This window comes from Drosophila gunungcola, unplaced genomic scaffold (genome assembly GCF_025200985.1).
Source record: "Drosophila gunungcola strain Sukarami unplaced genomic scaffold, Dgunungcola_SK_2 000219F, whole genome shotgun sequence".
NCBI lineage: Eukaryota > Metazoa > Arthropoda > Insecta > Diptera > Drosophilidae > Drosophila > Drosophila gunungcola.
In genome coordinates this window covers 28,345-48,762 of record NW_026453380.1, presented here as the reverse complement: position 1 = coordinate 48,762, position 20,418 = coordinate 28,345, and the positions used below count along the sequence as shown (strand labels likewise).

The window sequence follows — 20,418 nt, the reverse complement described above, 5'->3', positions numbered from 1 at the left end:
TGCAAATCATCATTGCTTCAATGTTTTTAGACATATACGCAAGTAAATCATAATTTTAATGTTTTCAAAAATATTTAATTCTTGCAATAACTGCAAGGGTATATAAACTTCGGCTTGCCGAAGTTTGCTTCCTTTCTTGTTCAAGATATGTTAAAAAAACAGTAGTATAAAATACCCAAAAATTTTGCATTTAATGCTGTTCAATAACCAACTAAATATACCTTTAAATCCAGCTTAAACCGAAATTACAACACACAGAGAACTGTAGATTCATAGATAAATTTTTAAATTTTTTACTTAATTCACCTTCGCTTTTTCACATGGTAAATATCAAATTAATCTAAAATTTTTAAGATGCTTCCTTTCGAAATTTATAAAAAACATTTTAAAAAATCTTGTTTTCTCTGTGTATTTTTTTTTACAACTTACCACAAATTTGCCTGATATTATTAATTTTTGACATATAAAATCCGCAAACTTTCGGTGCGATCCTTTACCAAGTGGTCTGCTATTCTTAGTATAATGAACCGTAAACCAGCACCATTAAGTCGGGCGTACGCTGGGCTTATCCAACCAAATGTGCAACATTTGGGTCTTAAAAAACTCAAAAGTGGTAAAGTTTTTACTTTAAGAGTGTAGCTTGCTCCTAAGAGTAACTGCGATGACGACTTATCGTCGTAAGAGCCGACTTTGCACGCTCTCGGCAGGGTGTGCGTGTGTTGAAGTGGAGTTGGCAAGACTCTTTGACATTAACGATCGATGTGGATCGTGCTATCGACGGTGCTAGTGGCGCAGCAGAGGCGAGGGCCCATAAAAAAGCCACATTTAGTGTGCGCTGCTTTTTGATCTGGCCTCAGTGTTGTTTTAACAGCGAAGTACGCCAGTGCGAGAGTTTCCTGATTTCAACCAAACCCTGACACAACCTGTTGAACAGCAAAGACCGGGCACTGCATCCGACTGCAAATTACAAATCAAGTGAGTCAAGTAAAGAGAAAGGTGGTGTCGTTATACCCACAAAACACAGGCCTAATAGCTGTGCGGGTGTTGGTCATTACATAGTCACAAAGTGAATTCAAATCAAGTCCGTTGTCAAAAGCATGAAACGCAACGTTGTGCGTTTGTATCGATGCCAGCGCGGCAAACTTTAATTAAATTGTTTAGTAATAACATAATCGCCAATAACCTGCAGAGCAAACCTGCTCCAAACCCGAATTAGCGGTCAAAATTCCGTCTTACATAAAATACCAGTTTGTGCCCCCAACTTTTTGGTGCTGATTTTAACTTACCCAATGCAGGAGTGCTCGAATATTTACCAGTGAAATAGGTTTTAAAAACGTATTTTAAATAGGCACATAAATGATATTGGCTCTTGCGAGGTGGAATGCACACTCAACTACCAAGCAAGCTGTGTAACCAAACGAAATTTGCGGCCTTTGCCAACAGTAAAGCTGGTGTGTTTTTTATCAAAACAACTTGTTTACTTTTTATCTTCGGTGGAGAAGGTTGAAGTTTTTGAGAAGACCATATATGTACAAGAATAAAGTCTTATTTATAATTTACTGTCTGCTAACTGGCTACTGGACACAATCATTTGTTCAGCCAATAATATTTGTTTTATTTTAGTACAGTAAAAAAAAATACATTTTTCCCAACAAATGTTATTTTTGCAGCATGCGTTCACTTTTTTTGCTTATATTATTGCATATAAGGGCTTTAGATTTTTTTCGAATAGAAAAATGAAGTTTTTAAAACAGTAATGTTTTAAAAAGCCAGAATAAAGACGTAAATTGTAAATTTCAATTGAAAGACAGACAGAATTTCTTCAACGCAATACAATTTTGGAGCTGTGGTAAAGTCTATTGATGAAAACTGCTTTCTTTTTCAATGAGTTTCCTTTAGTTGATAGAACTTAACCGACATCTATAAAAGATAGAGAGGAAGCCAATTATTTGCCCACTTGCTTTGATAAGGTGATAAGGTCGTGAAAAGTTTCTGAGAAGTCTATCGACTACTATCCGAACGAATAACTAACACTAGACACAATCTGAATAACAGGTAGCAGAAAATCGTTAAGGTGAATTGCAGTTAAGTATAGATTATAATTATTCTAGGTGAACTTAGCCGTTTTATTACTCCGAACTTCTTCTGAAAGAAATTTGGAATGCCCAACACACAACAGCGACATGCTTAATGTCCCTAGGAGAAGTATAAAAGTAGTGGAATTGCATTTTAAACGTGCCATAGCTACACTAAGAGAAAGGGAAATACACCGTGCAGACCAAAGGCGTGTACGTGATTCATATGATATTCTTGCCTTTATTTCTTTTTGTCCGCCAGAAAACAAATTCTCTCTCTTAAAATTTATCAAAACACATATATATATTTTCTATATGTACCGAGATTTTTGTAATGAGGACCATTTTTAATTGCTGCATATTTACATTATTTGAAAAGACCGTGAGTCAAAATTGAGGGATATCATTAAAAATGTTGTGTTACGAACCTTCTGGACAAACTATTATAATCTGGAATGTCTCAAAAATCTCTTACAACCGAATTTCAAATTGTATCCGACACAAAAAAATAATAACATATAGCAGCCATACGAACAATCGAATAATTGAACTGAAAATCATCATAGCATTAATTTTTTTAGACCTATACGCAAAAAAACTCAAATTTTTAAAGTTATTAAGAATATTTCATTTTTGCAATAGCTGCAGGGGTGTATGAACTTCGGATCGCCAAAGTTTGTTCCCCTTCTTATTTTTTTTTAATATTCCGATTGATCCCTTGGCGGCTTTATGCTGTAGTCGGCCGATTAAAATAAATTTTAGACCGTTACTTCTTAAAAAATAAAATGTAAAACAGCAAAGTTTTAATTTGGCCGATTGTCCCTATGGGAGCTATCTGGTACAGTTTTGACTTATACTTACTACCTGCAATAGAAGGACAACTTTTGGGAAAGTTTCACGCAGATAGCTTTAAAACATAAAGACTAGTTTGCGTTGAAACGGACGGACATGGCTAGATCTGCTAGTGATGCTGATAAAGAATATATGTACTTAATTAGGTCGGAAATGTCTCTTTCACTGCGTTTCAAACTTCTGAATGAAACTATTATTACCCTCTTCAAGGGTATTATAAGGCGCATAAACAATTGCTTACTCCAACACACGTAAAAACTCCACAAATTCTGTGGCAACGACGAATTTTTGGTAGGACGTTAAGCCAACCTTCCCGAAAATTGTCGGAGATTACATGTTTGAAATAAGTTTAAAAATTTTTCGTTTCTAAATATATTGTGAACATTAATTGAAGCTTTACAAGCTAAATTAAAATAATATTATTAATAATTTAAGTTTAAAGTTTGCAACGCATTCAATGAAAAATCAAAGACTCAATAAAACAGGCCAACAGAAGTTTTTTGCAAGCCCAAGCGCATATAATTAGACTTTGATAAGCATAGTTTCCCACTACAGCTGTAGTACATCGGCTCTGGTATTTACTCTAATTTTAATTTAAGAAAATCAAATCAATAATTAGACTTTGATAAGCATAGTTTCCCACTACAGCTGTAGTACATCGGCTCTGGTATTTACTCTAATTTTAATTTAAGAAAATCAATTTGATTGTTCTTTAGTTTAGAAATATTTTTATGAATGATTTGCTTTTCTAACTTAAGCAGAAGCGAATATACATATAGACATTTTAATTTTCAAAATCACAGAGAAACTAAAAAATCTCAATTTGTGAACAGCGTTTAAAAATCAAATAAAACTATTTTCTTAAACAATTTTTTTCATACTTTTTTCCCAATCACAATTCACAATCTGCGCCCAAACCTGTCACTATTTAACCTTAAACATTATTATGCAGAACTTTTATTATTATTTACGAATTATAGTGCTGCGACGTTAACAGTATGAATCGTTAATAATAATAATAATACATTTAAACTGTTTTTTATAAATCTATGTCTAATATAAATTAAAACCCCTCCGCAGACTTAAAACTTACGCCCATGTTTACTGAAGTAAAAAGGAAAGCCAACTTATGCTGAAAAATTGTTGAATAATACTTAAAGCAGTGTCAGGTTTAGACACAGCTAAGAAATAATTTTTTTTTTAAATCTAAAACAGTTTAGAGAAAATGACCAATGTCTCAAATGAAAGGAACACAAGGAAAAGGCTAATTTACCATGTTTCATTGCCATTAAGCCTGTATATCGAAAACAGAGAAATTTTGTCGGGCTGTGCAATATGTACATATTCTTGATTAGGATCACTAACAGAGTCGATCAGATAGTCCGTATGATGCCCGTCTGTCCGCTTCTACGCAACCTGATTTTTTAGTCTTAAAGCTATCTGGTCTTATCAGTACTACAGGTAAACTGATAAATAGAATGGAATAGTAAAATTTAATATTTGACTGTTGAACCAAAAATTGTCTTATTGAGTACAATGCAATACTGATATAAAATTATTTTATTTAAATTAAAATTATAGTTTATATAAATATATTATAATTTAAATCAAGAGTTTGCAACGCATTTTATAAAGTGTATATATGCTTTAATCAGCACCACCAAAAATTCGGAACTTCAGTTGTAACAATTTATTCAAACTTTGTCGAGCTCAAGCATCTATTATAGAAAAGTTGAATACCTATTTATTTCTAGGGAAATAAGATATCGAAGACCGAAATAAGTTAAGAAGAACAGGAGACACAAAAAATATTGATATAAAACAAGAAAGGAAGCAAACTTCGGCAAGCCGAAGTTCATATACCCTTGCAGCTATTGCTAGAATTAAATTTTTGAAAACATTAAAATTATGATTTACTTGCGTATATGTTTAAAAACATTGAAGCTATGATGATTTTCAGCTCAATTATTAGATAAATATTTTATATATTTATATTATTTCTATGGGAGCTATATGATATAGCCGTCCGATTTTGATGAAATTTAAATTGTAATTCTGAAATATTTAACCATTACTATATGTCGAAGAACTAATAGAAAAATTAAAAAGCAGCAAAGTTATAATTTTTTTTGTATTTTTTTCCGATTCTTCCTATGCGAGCTATATGATATAGTCGTCCGATTTTGATGAAACTTAAACCGTAATTCTGAAATATTTAACCATTACTATATGTTGAAGAACTAAAAAAAATATTAAAAAACAGCAAAGTTATAATTTTTTTTATTTATTTTTCCGATTGTTCCAATGGGAGCTATATGCTATAGTCGTCCGGCTCGTTACGACTTATATACTACCTGCAATAGAAAGACAACTTTTGGGAAAGTTTCATGCAGATAGCTTTAAAACTGAGAGACTAGTTAGCGAAGAAACGGACGGACAGACGGACATGGCTAGATCGACTCGCCTAGTGATGCTGATCAAGAATATATATACTTTATAGGGTCGGAGATGTCTCCTTCACTGCGTTGCAAACTTCTGACTGAAATTATAATACCCTCTGCAAGGGTATAAAAATGGTGCCACTGAAATAATTTTGAGTATCATTTTTTGAACCATGGAGTGCATCTGTACCGGAAAATCAAGGTTTGATCCCTGGAAGATTTTAACGAATTAAATTTGTACGCCAGTGTAATTTTTCAGAAAATCATCACAGCTTACATCGGAATATAGTTGATATAAAGAATATTTAGGTCAATATATATAATTTAAAAGATAAACTTTTAATTTTTATTATGTTTTTTAAAAATTCTAATTTTTTTTGATATAATAAAATTGAAGATCTAATTCTGGATGATTTTTTACTTATAATTATACATTTACATTTATACGGATTGGGCGAGAGACCACTGTTTGTTGCCCACTTATTAACATTTGACTGTTCATCGTTAAATATATCTACAAAATCTTATTTTCTACCTAGAGGACAGATAACATACATTTGAACATCGTCAGCATACAAATGAACACTACAATTTACATTTAGGTGGATTAAGCGAAATACCATTGTTTGTTGCCCACATACTTACATTTGTCAGTTCATCGTTACATATATCTACAAAGTCTAATTTTCTACTTATATCACAGCTTACATACATTTGAACATCGTCAGCATACAAATGAACACTAAAATTAGACAAATTTTTCGGCATATCTTTCAAATACTTTGAAAACAAAAGTGGACCTAGCACAGAGCCTGACCTAGAGTCAGTGATCCGAACATCCTGTCAGTTAAAACAGCTTGCATTCGTCCACTCAAGTATGTAAATATGAGTTTTGAAGTTTTGTGCGTACGATTTCGTGGCTAACCATGTCAAATGCTTTGCTGAAGTCCAATAGAGCTAAAAATGGTATCTTATAACTGTCGAGTTTTTGTTCTGATGTTCTCTGTTATGTCAATATCGCAGTAGTACAAAACCAGAATTGGTTATTGCACATTAATGAATTTTAGCCTAAAAATTTTTTAATCTGTTGTGTCATTAATTGTTCAAATATCTTAGAAAGAAATGGCAATATAAACATAGGTCTATATTCATTACGCTGTGCAACAAATAGATGTTGATGAAAAAATACAATGGTGCGACTATATAGGCCTGATAAATCTCGGTGTGCTGAAGAAGACCTCATTCTTGGAATTTCTCCATCACCCTCAGTTTTCGAGAAAAAAGATCTTAAAAACCCAAAAAGGACGATTTTACGGGTTCTTTGCTTCTAAACCTATGATATTTTTTAAATATAAATTTTATATTTGAAAAAGAATGCAATCACTTCAGAAGAACTATGTAAATGCACTTTGTTTGGTTGTGCCTAAAAGTAGGCATACAGTTTTTGTGAAATATTCATGTAAAGTTTTACATTATTGACATAAAAATGTAGTAATTTAACATGTCAGGGTTGAGAAACTACAGCGGTCAGTATGATTTGAAAAAGGCCATGCTGAATTACTACATTATTTGTCAATCATGTATTTTTACTATTTTATTTTTATTATTTACAAGGAGAAACACTCATAAAACTAAAGCTATTACGGATGCATGGAAAAATTGAAAAGATAAAAAATATTGATATCTTCGTCTATACCAAAAGACATTTAATAATTTTTGAACAATAAAGAATTACACGTAATTAAAATATGAGAGCCTAATTTATCTTAGTTCGTGAGATATGGGGAAAAGACTTTTATTTTTTGTTTTGTGTTTTAACAACTGTCTTGAAAAGACTTAAAAAAGACTTTTTATAGTCTTTAGGATACATTTATTTTTATTTGTATTTATTTAGATCAGAAATAACTGTTATTTTTATTAACAATCATTATTACTTCTTGAGTTTTATAAAAAACTTAATGTTGAATTTGTTTTTTAATCAATAAATTAATCTTATGGTCAAGAGGTACATTTGTTTTGGACCCTGTTAAAAAAATATTTTTTTTTATTGATACGATGTTTTTTAGCAATCTTCTCTTTTAGAGACTAACGACAAGTGGGCAAATCTCAATCTAATTGAGATTTATTTTGTTAATTACAATTAATTATAAGAATGGGGAACGGATTCATGTCTTGCTGGTGTTCCTAGCTAAGGACCGCGCAAGCCTATTAGGTTGGGCCTGACGCTTAAACTTCACCTTGTCGATTTGGTCTTGAACGGATCCTACATTTAAATTTTTGTGAATATTATCACTATGTGTGTTCTTCGGTGCCCCAGATATAGTCCTCAACATCATTGATTGAGCTCTTTGAAATACTTCCAAGTTACTAATCCATGCGTTTCTCCATAGTTCAGTGCCATATTTCAGAGCCATGTTAAATTGGTTCAAGGATTGCATTGTACAAAAGTACTTTGTACTCCAGTTTTACTGGTGAACGGGTGTTCATTAGCCAGTGTAGACTCTACGCTTTATATTTCAGTAGATTTCTTTTAGCTTCAGTAACCTTACGCCAAGTAAGCCGTCTATCCAGGTGGGCTCTAAGGTATGTTACTTCAGTTGCTTGTGTAAAGTTGATGTTATTTATTGAAAGTGAATGACAAGTTTGTCTGTTTTGAGTAAAAGTGATATGTTTGCACTTTTGTTCGTTTACATGTATCCGGCAATTGGCAAGCCATTTTTCCAAAATCACGAAATGAGCTGATGAGTTTTGCGTTGCTGTTTCAGGGCATTTAGATAGCCTTAGAATGAGAGTCTCATCAGCAAATGCTGATGTTATTGTAAGACTGATTGTCGGTAGATCTGTTGTGTAAATGATATAAAGTGTCGGTCCAAGCAAGCTTCCTTGGCCTGATTGGCCTATATGACGATGGTCGTGACTTGTTCTTGTCGGCATTATGGATCGTTGTGACCACAGACTTCCTCAATTGCTGAGAAGACAAGCTCAATTTCGTCACGCTATTAAGGGACATAAAATCCCGTGAGACTTTATAACTCTTGTTACTTCATCTCATTGAATTATGATAGGCGAAGTAGCTTAAGGATTGTTTGAAGACTTTGCCCTCTCTTCGTTGCTGCGATCCCAACCTCCTGTGTATGTGTGTAATGGTGATTCACTTTGGATTGGTGGAAATATGCCTGACTTAGATTTCCACAGTGGATATCGATTGCTATTTGGAGGGAGTAGCTCCATATAGGACACATGAGCTCGATTTCTCTGATATTCTAGGGCTTTTCGTAGTTAGTTATTGGCTATTTTTAAACTCGCCTTTAACGCAGGCCACTCTCCCAGTTTTAGCAGTTGTTATAATTGGTGTGGAGTGTTGTGCAGCCAGTGACACTAACGCATATACTGAGCTGTCTTCTTTACAAGAAACGATTGGGCAGAAATCAATAAAGGTACTAACATACTTTCTGTATTTAAGGCAATCTGTTTTACTAGAAGTTAAAAAGTGTGGGCGTTTTGACAGCTGTGGATGGTCATAGAGGTGAAGTAAGATCGGGGAGTGATCCGTCTGTAGATCTTATAGGTGTTCCGCGCGAACGTTAGTTTTCGGCACTCTTCTTGTAACAGCAAAATCAAATAAATATTGATTACAAATTATTATTACTAATATAATAATTTCCTTTACAAGGGTATATATATATTAGTATATATTAATTCGTTAAACATCTGTCGATACCGAATAAACTTTCAAACCTTTCAAACTTTCTACTGTAAATAGATGTCAGATTATTCTTGAGTTAAAATTAATGTTTTTAACACTCCGGTTTATTTCAGAGGAGCTGTATGACATAGTCGTCCGATTTGAATCAAATATAAACCGTAGTTCTTAAGCAAGAAACCATCACTAAATATCGAAAAACTAACTAAAAAAAATTAAAAACAGATAAGTTATAATTTTTTTTTTCATTTTATTTTTCCCTGGGGGCTATATGCTATAGTCGTCAGAAAACTTAGAGACTAGTTTGCGTAGAAACGGACGGATTGTGATGCTGATCAAGAACATATTGCAAGATTCTGACAAAAATTATAATACTTTCTGAAAGGGTATATAAATCTGCAACACTCGTTTACAAACTTAAATCGAAAAAATGCTCAAGAGACTTCAGATCTGAAGTTCTGCTTCACAGATTTCGGTCAATCGTGTCAATCTTACTAACTTACTTTTAAGTAAGACAAGAATTAAGTTCAGCCACATTTTTTTCAAGACATTCTGTAGTTTAATTTGGCCGGAAAAAACGATAGCACAATAATATTAGTTGTTATTTGGTCTTTTAGTTTGTAAATTAGTTTGTAATGCTTTCCAAATTACAGCGTAGGTTTGCCCATTATTAAGACCTATAAATAATTACTGTATCTTTTATTTACAGATATCTGCAAAGATTATATTTCAAATTGAACTCATATCATTAAAAATGTGTGGTAAGTATTCTGTTAACAAACAAAATGTTTAATGTACAACGTGCGTTTAATGTATAAAAAGGTTGTAAGTTGGTAAAAAACAAAATTAAAGGGAACAAGGCTTGGGCAAGCACAGTCAAAATTAGTTCTTTATTAAATTAGGTACATTTTTTTTTTTTTTTTTTTTACATATGCATTTTATTTATTGAATCTTCTCTGAATTGAGACTAACAATAAGTATATAAAATCTTAAATTAAAAAGCTATATCTGACAGTCAAGTTGACTGACGCGGGATGTAAGGGCTCTAATAACTATTGCTGAGCTGGAAGGTCATTTCGTTGCAATCGGGTCCGGTTGGAAACCTTGGCTAGGCCCCTGGCGAGCTGGTTTGGCTGAGATGTTAGCTTGGTGTGGTAGGACGCCTTTTGTTTTGAAATTTCATCTTTTACGGGTAGAATGCCAAGATCTCCGTGGATGTTGTCGTTCCGAACATACCAAGGTGCCCCAGTGATAGTTCTCAGGATTTTTGATTGTGCTCGCTGGATAATATCGATGTTACTGCTGCTCGCGTTTCCCCACAATTGGGAGCCGTAAGTCCAGACTGGCTTAAGCGTTGAATTGTATAGCAGGACCTTGAAGTCTTGGCAGAGGGGGGAGCGAGCGTTTATGAGCCAATGAAGGCTAATGGATTTTAGTTTTAGATGCATTTTATTAGCTTTGATATGTCCCGCCATGTAAGTCTTCTGTCAAGGTGGACGCCAAGGTACGTTACATCGTCAGCTTGTGGAAGTGGCGTGTTATTCAGAGTTAGCGGGGGACACGTTTGTCTGTTAAGAGTAAACGTTATGTGTTTACACTTTTGCGCATTTATTTTTATACGCCAGTCTGATAACCACCTCTCCACTACCACGAGATGATCAGCTAGTTGTGCTGTTGCCTGAATTGTCGTTTCTAAAGGATAATTTTCCCTAGTTGCAAGCTGTTTAATCTTAATCTATCAGATATTTCATAGTACAAAAATTTTCAAAAAAAGAGTTTTATACATGTTTTACTTTTATGTCAGCATGTTGTATTTATACACTTGCAAAGTGTAATTAAAATGTACTAAAAAATTCAGTGTTTTGCAATTATTTGTATTGTTTTAAGCATACAAATCAATGTTTAGTCGTTTTAAAGAATATTTTGTTCAAATTTTGTTTGCTAATGGAACATGAATGTTTTTTCCAACGTATTAAAAACAAAAAACAGGAATCTTTGCCTATCTGAATTATCTAACGCCCAAGTCGCGTCAAGAGGTGCTTGACCTGCTGGTCACAGGCTTGAAGAGATTGGAGTATCGCGGATACGACTCCACGGGCGTAGCTATCGACTCACCCGATAATAAAAACATCGTAATGGTCAAGCGTACCGGGAAGGTCAAAGTCCTTGAGGAGGCGATCCAGGAGCGTGAGTACTGGTTACTTTTTAAAATAGGAGAAACAACCAAACATTTTTGCGATCTTGTTGCACAGACTTCAGTGGAGGAGACTACAGCGAGCCCGTGCTGACCCACATCGGCATTGCCCACACCCGCTGGGCCACCCATGGCGTTCCCTGCGAGAGGAACTCCCATCCACACCGCTCTGACGACGGAAACGGTTTTGTTGTGGTTCACAACGGCATCATCACCAACTACAACGACGTGAAGACTTTTCTGGCAAAGCGCGGCTACGAGTTCGAGTCAGACACGGACACGGAAGTTTTCGCGAAGCTGGTGCACCATCTTTGGAAAACCCACCCCACGTACTCATTCCGCGAGCTGGTCGAGCAGGCCATCCTTCAAGTGGTAAGTTGTTTTTGTCGTAGCTAAGAAGCAGCTCTCAGTCAGTGACCACCTGAAATTTGCAGGAAGGCGCCTTTGCTATTGCGGTGAAGTCCAAGCACTTTCCTGGAGAGTGTGTGGCCTCGCGGCGTAGCTCTCCCCTTCTGGTAGGAATCAAGACAAAGACACGTCTTGCCACAGACCACATCCCAATTCTATACGGAAAAGGTAAGTGGACCAGAGGGTCTTCGTTTATCGCTGCTCTCCCAAATGCAGTTTCTTCAATAGGCATATCCTTTGTCTTCTATCTTTATGTAAATAACTGTCTGTGTGTTCGTTACTGCGTAATAACCAACGCCAATCTTGAACTCTCCTGTTGTCACCCACCTTTCGTCCTACCTGCTGCAACTATGCCGCTCTTGGCGTCGATGTCGAACCAAAGATGACAAGAAGCAAAACCTCGATCAAGGTAGTCACCTGACTAGCCCCTTTGCTTTTTAAATCGATAATATGGGGCTGCGGGCTTACTATATACTAACATAAACATGCTAACTACTTCTCGCCTCTATTTGACTTATTAATTCTAAACTTGAATAAATAATTGTTAACGTAACACTTATATATTGTTTCTACCTCTTGCATTTGTTTAGATGCTGACCCTGGCAAACCTCAAGGTAACTACAACATTATTTTTTTACAAATTTTACACAAATTTCAAATACATTTGCTTGCTTGGTTTTGGCCAGCTTACCTGTACACGTAATTAAAATGAAAAGCAGTCTGTGTCAGGCCTCGATTTACGAAAGTAATTGACATTTTTATTAGAATTATAGAAATGAGCCAATTAAGAAACATTTGATGAATCATTTAGACCTTGGAATTTATTTATTTCTTTTTATTATCGAAATCTGTGATTATTATGTTCGTGAAAAAGTATATAAGGAAAAGGTTAATTTAAATATAAATCTTTTATATCAGTTAACATTCAAACTATTTTTGTCATTTATCTAATTTGGAAATTAATAGTCCGCACAATCTTAAATCAGTTGACTTTTAGTAAAAATTACACAACATTTTAAACTCTTATTAAATAGTCTAATAATCCTATACAATTCAAATTTTCTTTCACGAAATTTATTTGCATATCATACTTCTTTTCGCTGGTATTTCCAATCTGATGTGGCACATACACATAAACCCATTAACCTACACACACGCATCGGCGCTTGTTCAACTGGTCTTTTTCCGTTTCCATTGACACGGTTAAACCGCAAAACGGCTCCCAATAACATCAATGCCACCGCTAAATCAAATATGTATTTGCAACTGCACATCCAACGCAACGAAACATCAATGACAAATTAACCAAATAGAAATTCGTCCACATGGACAATCCCGTGAACTGCCAGTCCTTCCGCGTTCGGAGAGCACTTCTGAGTTTATGCCTTTGGAAGAAAAGGAAGTAGAATACTTCTTCGCATCAGATGCCTCGGCCGTCATTGAGCACACTAACCGTGTGATCTATTTGGAGGTAAGACATTTGATTGTGTTCCATATTTTATGAACGAAAGTCCCCTTTCCCTATATCTGATTGCATTTGATACTACTATTTAAGAAATTTGAAGAGAAGATTACATCACCCAAAAACCAAATCTAATCGAAAGGGTACAAATGGTAATGTCGAGTGTGACTTTTTTCTTTTGAGCATATAGGATTCCACTTGGGATCGCCCCAGCAAAATTGTATGAGGAGAATGTTCGTTCGAGACATTTTCCTAGTCGCCGTAATTAAACATGTTTATATACTCTTATTTTTATGTATATTTAATTTCATTAGTCATTCATATTGGCCTAATGGCTATGCTGTCTTCTAAAGTTAAATATTGAAAGTTTTCTAAACTAATTCGAGACTCTGAAAAAAAAACGTAATATAATATCTAGTTGGTTTTGGCGACCTATCCAAAATATATTAATTGTTATCCGGCTCGAGGTCAGGATGTTGATGCCGGTCATTGCAGATACTGTAATGGAAACTCTTCTGGACAACACGTTAAAAAAACTAAGACAACCTCCAAGATTACTGACAAAATACGTAGATGACCTGTTCGCAATCATTCAAAAGGATGACATTAAAACTACACTGACCATGCTCAACTCTTTCGCCAATAATATAAAAATTACAATGGAACTAGAAGAAAACGGTAAATTAGCTTATTTGGACTCAGTAATAATTAGACGAGGAAACAGATTAAAATTAAAATGGTACAAGAAACCAATTGCGTCCGGACGAATTATCAATTTTGACTCCAAACACCCAAAACTAATTATAAAAAATACAGCTAGAAGTTGTATACAGAGAATGCTCAAAATTTCAGACACGGATTACCACGAAGAGACGACTTAGGAGATAAAATCAATGTTGACAGGCAATGATTTCCCAAAACACATAATAAAAACATTATTATCGGAACACAAAACAACAAAACCAAATAGCGTTAAAAACAATAAAAACAAAAAATATATGTCAATTACATATGTCCCGGCATTATCCGAACGTGTAGCGAAATCAAAATGCTACGACAAAGAAAACATAAGTATCGCACATAAACCGGACCACACATTAAAATGGAATAATAAAAGATTCATTGCAAATACTCGGGAACTATAAAGATAATAAGGATAAGTTAAATAGAAAATTATTGGCCAAGACATAGCTTCGGCACAGTTTCTTAGGACACAGCTAGGAATGTTATCAGAAGGGCATTAAAAACATCGCTTACTTCAAATTGAGGAATAACAAGAAAGGAAGCACACTTCAACAAGCCGAAGTTCATATACCCTTGCAGCTATTACAAAAACTAAATATTCTTGAAAACATTAAAAGTACGATTTACTTGCATATATGCTTAAAAACATTGAAGATATGATGATTTGGAGCTTAATTATTCGATAGTTCCAATGGCAGCTATATGATACCGTTTTCCGATTTTAATATAATTAAAAGCGTAATTCTGAACAGTCAAATTATTAATAAGTCAAAAAGAAATTTTAAAAACAAATTACAAAATAAAAAAGTTAAATTTCTTACAATTTTTTTTAGCTTTATGTTATAGTTTTCCGATTTTCATGAAATTTACTATATTTTGAAGAACTAAAAAAAAATTAAGAAAAATAGCAAACTTATAATTTTTTTCATTTATTTTTCCGATTGTTCCTATGGGAGCTATATGCTATAGTCGTCCGATCCGGCTCGATCCGACTAATGTACTACCTGCAAAAGAAAGGCAACTTTTGGGGAAAGTTTTATGCAGATCGCTTTAAAACTTAGAGACTAGTTTGCGTAGAAAGGGACGCACAGACGGACGGACGTACAGACGAACATGGCTAGATCGACTCTCCTAGTGATGTTGATCAAGAATATATATGCTGTAAAGGGTCGGAAATGTCTCCTTCACTGCGTTGCAAACTTCTGACTGAAATTATAATACCCTCTGCAAGGGTATAAAAAGGATTTTTTTTATAATTCAGAATTACGCATGTAATTGTGTATAAATCGGAAAACGATATCATATAGCTGCCATAGGAACGATCGAATATATTAAGTGAAAATCATCATAGCTTCAATGGGTTTCAATGCGTACTCATATAATTTAAAATTAAGATGTTTTAAATATGTTTGGTTTTTGCAATAGCTGCAAGGGTATATAAACTTCGGCTGGATGAAGCTTGCTTCCTTTCTTGATTTTTTTACTTTGAGACTTATTTTTTCTCGATTTTCGTATCGCTAAAGAGCCGAAGTAGCAGGGTTCCATTTATAAATTTGTTCGATAAAATCAGACAGTTTTTTTTAATGTTCAGTACTTCCGATTAAAAAATGTGTTACGAGGATCTTGACATTTTATTTTCAATCACTGGGCCCCAGACCGTTTTAACTTGAACGCACAAAGGGTAGAGCGTTTTCGGATTTGAATATGCTTTAGAAAAAACAGAAACATTTTAAGATTTTTTCCAAATCAATAAATTTTTTCGAACGGAAAAAAGAAATGAATGTTAATAATGTTTGTTGAATCGCACAATTACATAGGCTGTAATAAACAAAATAACAAAAATACCATACAGAAAGGTTTTTTGAAGTCAAAAACAAATTCAGGACTATATTGACTGATCAGCTTGCGAAATTCTGACTCAATAAAATGTATACACATTTTTAATAATGCTTTGTGAAATCAAAAGTTATTGATGGTCGACCTTTTTTATTATTAGCCTTTTTTCAGGGCCTTGTATGCAGCTATGTTGTGCCCTAAGTATACTTACATATTCGGGCATTAAAACTAGCCATCCGTTTTCAATTTTGTCCTTACTTTATCTTGTTTGTGTTGGTATATACTTATTTTGGGTCATTACTTATTTTTCTGTTTGTTTTTAGGACGACGATGTGGCCGCAGTTCGGGACGGAACTCTGAGTATTCATCGTCTAAAGAAAAGTTTAGATGACCCGCATGCCCGTGAGATCACTACATTAAAGATGGAAATCCAACAGATCATGAAGGGCAACTATGACTACTTCATGCAGAAGGAGATTTTTGAGCAGCCCGACTCTGTGGTCAACACGATGCGTGGTCGCGTTCGCTTCGACGGTAACGCGATTGTGCTCGGCGGTATCAAGGACTACATTCCGGAGATCAAACGTTGTCGCCGTCTCATGCTGATTGGGTGTGGCACGTCTTACCACAGCGCCGTAGCCACCAGGCAGCTACTCGAAGAGCTCACTGAGCTTCCTGTCATGGTCGAGCTGGCGTCTGACTTCCTGGACCGCAACACACCAATCTTCCGCGACGACGTCTGCTTCTTCATATCGCAGTCCGGCGAGACGGCGGACACCCTAATGGCTTTGCGCTACTGCAAACAGCGGGGAGCCCTGATTGTGGGCATTACGAACACAGTAGGCAGCAGTATCTGCCGGGAATCGCATTGTGGAGTTCCACATTAACGCTGGCCCCGAGATTGGAGTGGCCTCTACAAAGGCATACACCTCGCAGTTCATTTCCCTGGTGATGTTCGCGCTGGTTATGTCAGAGGATCGTCTCTCACTGCAACAGCGACGGCTGGAGATCCTGCAAGCGCTGTCCAAGCTTGCTGACCAAATCCGCCAAGTTCTCAAGCTTGATACAAAAGTTCAAGAGCTGGCCAAAGACCTTTACCAACACAAGTCGCTACTTATCATGGGTCGCGGCTACAATTTCGCAACCTGTCTGGAAGGTGCCCTGGTAAGAAACAATGTTTGACGTACAATAATTATATTTCTCATCCCTGTCGATACTCTTTTCAGAAAGTCAAGGAGCTGACCTACATGCACAGCGAGGGCATTATGGCCGGTGAACTGAAGCACGGTCCTCTGGCCCTCGTGGACGACTCCATGCCAGTTCTTATGATAGTCCTGCGTGACCCCGTTTATGTCAAGTGCATGAACGCTCTGCAGCAGGTCACATCGCGCAAGGGCTGCCCCATTATTATTTGTGAGGAGGGAGACGAGGAGACCCAGGCCTTCTCCTCCCGGCACCTAGAGATCCCTCGCACCGTTGACTGTCTGCAGGGAATTCTCACCGTTATTCCCATGCAACTCTTATCCTATCATATTGCCGTGCTGCGCGGGTGCGACGTTGACTGTCCTAGAAACCTGGCCAAGTCCGTGACGGTTGAGTAAGGCAGCTGCAAATTCAAAACGACAACTGGTCGGAACTTGTTTTTTATATATGATAATCTCCACATAAAGCAGTTACAAACACACATTTTACACCATTAAAAAGATTTATTAACATTTTTACCCATTGAATTGTTTAAATTAATTTATAATAATTTGTTCCAGATTGAAAAAGCGCATCTAGTTTTTGCCTTTAAAGCCTTTGAGAAAGAAGTTTTCTGCTCACTTTAACCAGATTCTGCACTTTACAGTTTTGGGATTGGCTGAGATTTGAGATTGGCTTTATATACCCTTGAAGAGGGTATTAGTAAATTGGTCAAAAGTCCGTTTTTTGCGAGTTTAGCTTAAAAGCTTTTGCAATCGTATTTATGTGTACGCAGATCAAGTATAAAAACGGCGCAGATCGGACGTCATTCTGTAACGGCAGTCCACGTAGTGACTGCACACGTAGTGCGCACCAGATTGTATGCGCAAGGAGACTACAATACATAATAGCAATAGTAAAATCCAGTAAAGAACAGTCCAATCTTAAAATATGGTATAGCAATCAAAAGGTATTGGTTTTAATAAGAGTTTGTGCATACCAAGACTTTTAGAAAGTCAATTGGTTCAGGAGAAACAGGGGTGAAAGAAATTTTTTTAATATTGGACCTATTGGGGCAGATTGAGCAAAAAGTTCCAGTGTGATCCTATTCTGCCGCTAAATACGCATCGACACCGTAATCATCCAATCGGATACTCCCTTCAGAAAATATTTAACAAATAATATTGAGAATGAGACTGATTTTTTGAAATTAAAACGTTTGTCCTCCTGCTTGTTTGTTTGTTTTAATAAAATCAATGGCCAGAAACCAATTTTACTGTATGAGCTTAAAAAATTTTGTTCTACCCATTGCTAGGGAAAACTGCTAAAAACGCTAGATTTCCAGCGTCCTAACGACTGATGTGTGATGCAAATTGTTAGAAAGGTACATTAAAGGGCTATTTTTTTTCTTTGCATTATTTCTTCAAGCAAAATAGTTATGGAATTCTGTGCACTTTAGCGATATTTTTTAAAACGCCAGTAACAATTTCTTTTTATTCTCGATTTGTTACCTGTTGAGTTGAACGGACGGACGGACGGACAGAACGGACAGACGGACGGCACACACAGACCCACACACATAGGAAAAATTAAAATCTGCAAGCAAAATACCAAATCTCGATCTTGTGTAGTTTCCGAGATCTCGACGTTCAAACAGACTGACAGACAAAAGGTCATGGCTAGATCGACTCAGCTATTGATCCTGATCAAGAATATATATACTTTATATTGTCGGAAAAGCTTCCTTTTACCTGATACATATTTTTCAACGAATACAACATACCCTTCTACTCTATGAGTAACGGGAATAAAAATAAAGAAATCGTACATAATATTCGTGGTATAAAAAACCAAAATTCTAATGTATGTTAAGCAAATTTTGATTTTCAATTTCTTTCTCGATTTAGCGTTGCTTGTGATCGGCTGTGATTTTGTAAAGTTTTGTAAATTTTTAACTCCCACAAATCGTGAAAGTATGTACTGGCATTTTGAGACATGTAGGACTGTAGGTGTTGGACTCTGTGTGTTGTCATATCTATCGGAAGATACACAAATTTTCAAATTCGAGCTGTTGTTTTAGAAGTTATAGGGCTATGAAGTTCTCTGCCTCCGCTCTGCCGCGTCTCTGCCGCCGCACTGCCACTGCTCTGCCGGAAATCGCGGCAGTACAGCGGCAACGAAATAACTGTTGGTGGGGGGCGAGGCACTATGGGGCCAACGACCACATTTTTTGGCCAAAACCCATTTTTTAAAAGTCGTTAAATATATTTTTTTAATCGCGATGGATAGGAATAACCCTAATCTTAAATGTTGCAAATACAACATTTTAACAGAGCGCATTTCTGTTAAGCTATCAGCTGCCAAAGTCAGCTGTTTGTTCAACTTGAAGCGAGCGCTGGTAAGTCGTAAATTTGTCTTCCAAATTTAACACTAAAAAAGAAGCAAAAAATCCAATTCGAGTGCAATTTTTTGACATGCAGTCCACCAATAGTGGTTTGTAATATGTGTTTGTAAACGTGAATTATAGTTATCGATTGTGACGTCCCTGTTTTTTTTTTGTAAGTTATAACCCTCAAAAATATAAAAGCTTGTAGTGATTTGTTATTTTTAAAATGAGCTACAAAGTGATTCAAGCACTTTCAAACTCTAAAACTTGTTACATGTTGTAGATTATTCAATTACTTTTCAATTCTGTTAGTATAAAAGTGCACTTTTGCGCACTTTTTCTGAAACTAAACTTTTAAGGTTCTAACCTCCTAGTTTTTTAACATATGAAAAGCAGAGGCGACAAAGAGTGCAAAGGAGATTGCCATCTTCGAATTTTTGAAAGCGTTAATACGTTGTCCTTGTTCCAAGCAAGATGAGGCAATTTTGTTAAAAAAAAGTCAAAGCCTTTGTTACAATGTAACACAGAAGGGGGCAAAGTGCAAAAGAAACTCAAATCTTTTCAGCCAAAGGCATTCTTCTTGGCTAAGGAAACGAAGCGACAGAAATAGCATCCCTGCAGGCGGGCAATGCTAGATAAACAAAATTATAGATTTCTTTATTTCAGAGTTTTTTAAACTATTTTCAAATAAAAAAACCTGTTATATCCTAACAAAAAGGTAAGACCACGCCCATTTTTTTTCCAACCGTGTATTTTTTTAGCATTATCTTCTGAATGAAAAAAAAATTTTTTTGTTTAGTATTTAGCAAAAAAAAAAAAAAAAACCTACAAAATGGGCGTAACCTCGCCCATTTTTTTTTATAAAACCTTGCTTTTCGTATCATAGACTAAATTTAAAAAACAAAACCCGTAAAATTGCTTCGTTTTTAAGTTATTAATTAATGTCACAAAAAGTAGTCGTTTGCCCCATAGTGCGAGGGTGCTCCACGCTCTTAGCCTTTAGTGTTGGCTATGCAGTTCAACAGATGGCGCCTCATAAACTTCGATTGCTTTGTAGGAAGAATACTTAGGATGAAGTTTGTTGGCTGATAAACGGGTATCTTATAGTCAAAAATCTTGACTATAGCGTTCTCTC

At 35.5% G+C, this 20,418-nt stretch overlaps 1 protein-coding gene across 1 annotated transcript; it reads left to right on the top strand.

Annotated features, from left to right (window-relative positions):
- Positions 1-819: 819 nt before the first annotated feature.
- LOC128266002 (glutamine--fructose-6-phosphate aminotransferase [isomerizing] 2-like) lies at positions 820-17,436 on the top strand. The gene is given in 11 exon segments (XM_053002263.1): positions 820-975; positions 9,781-9,832; positions 11,061-11,258; positions 11,324-11,637; positions 11,700-11,841; positions 12,056-12,082; positions 12,264-12,287; positions 12,987-13,144; positions 16,039-16,593; positions 16,595-16,879; positions 16,942-17,436. Coding segments are annotated over 10 exon segments (2,085 nt in total). The 5' UTR covers positions 820-975; positions 9,781-9,825; the 3' UTR covers positions 17,317-17,436.
- The last annotated feature ends 2,982 nt before the right edge of the window (positions 17,437-20,418 follow it).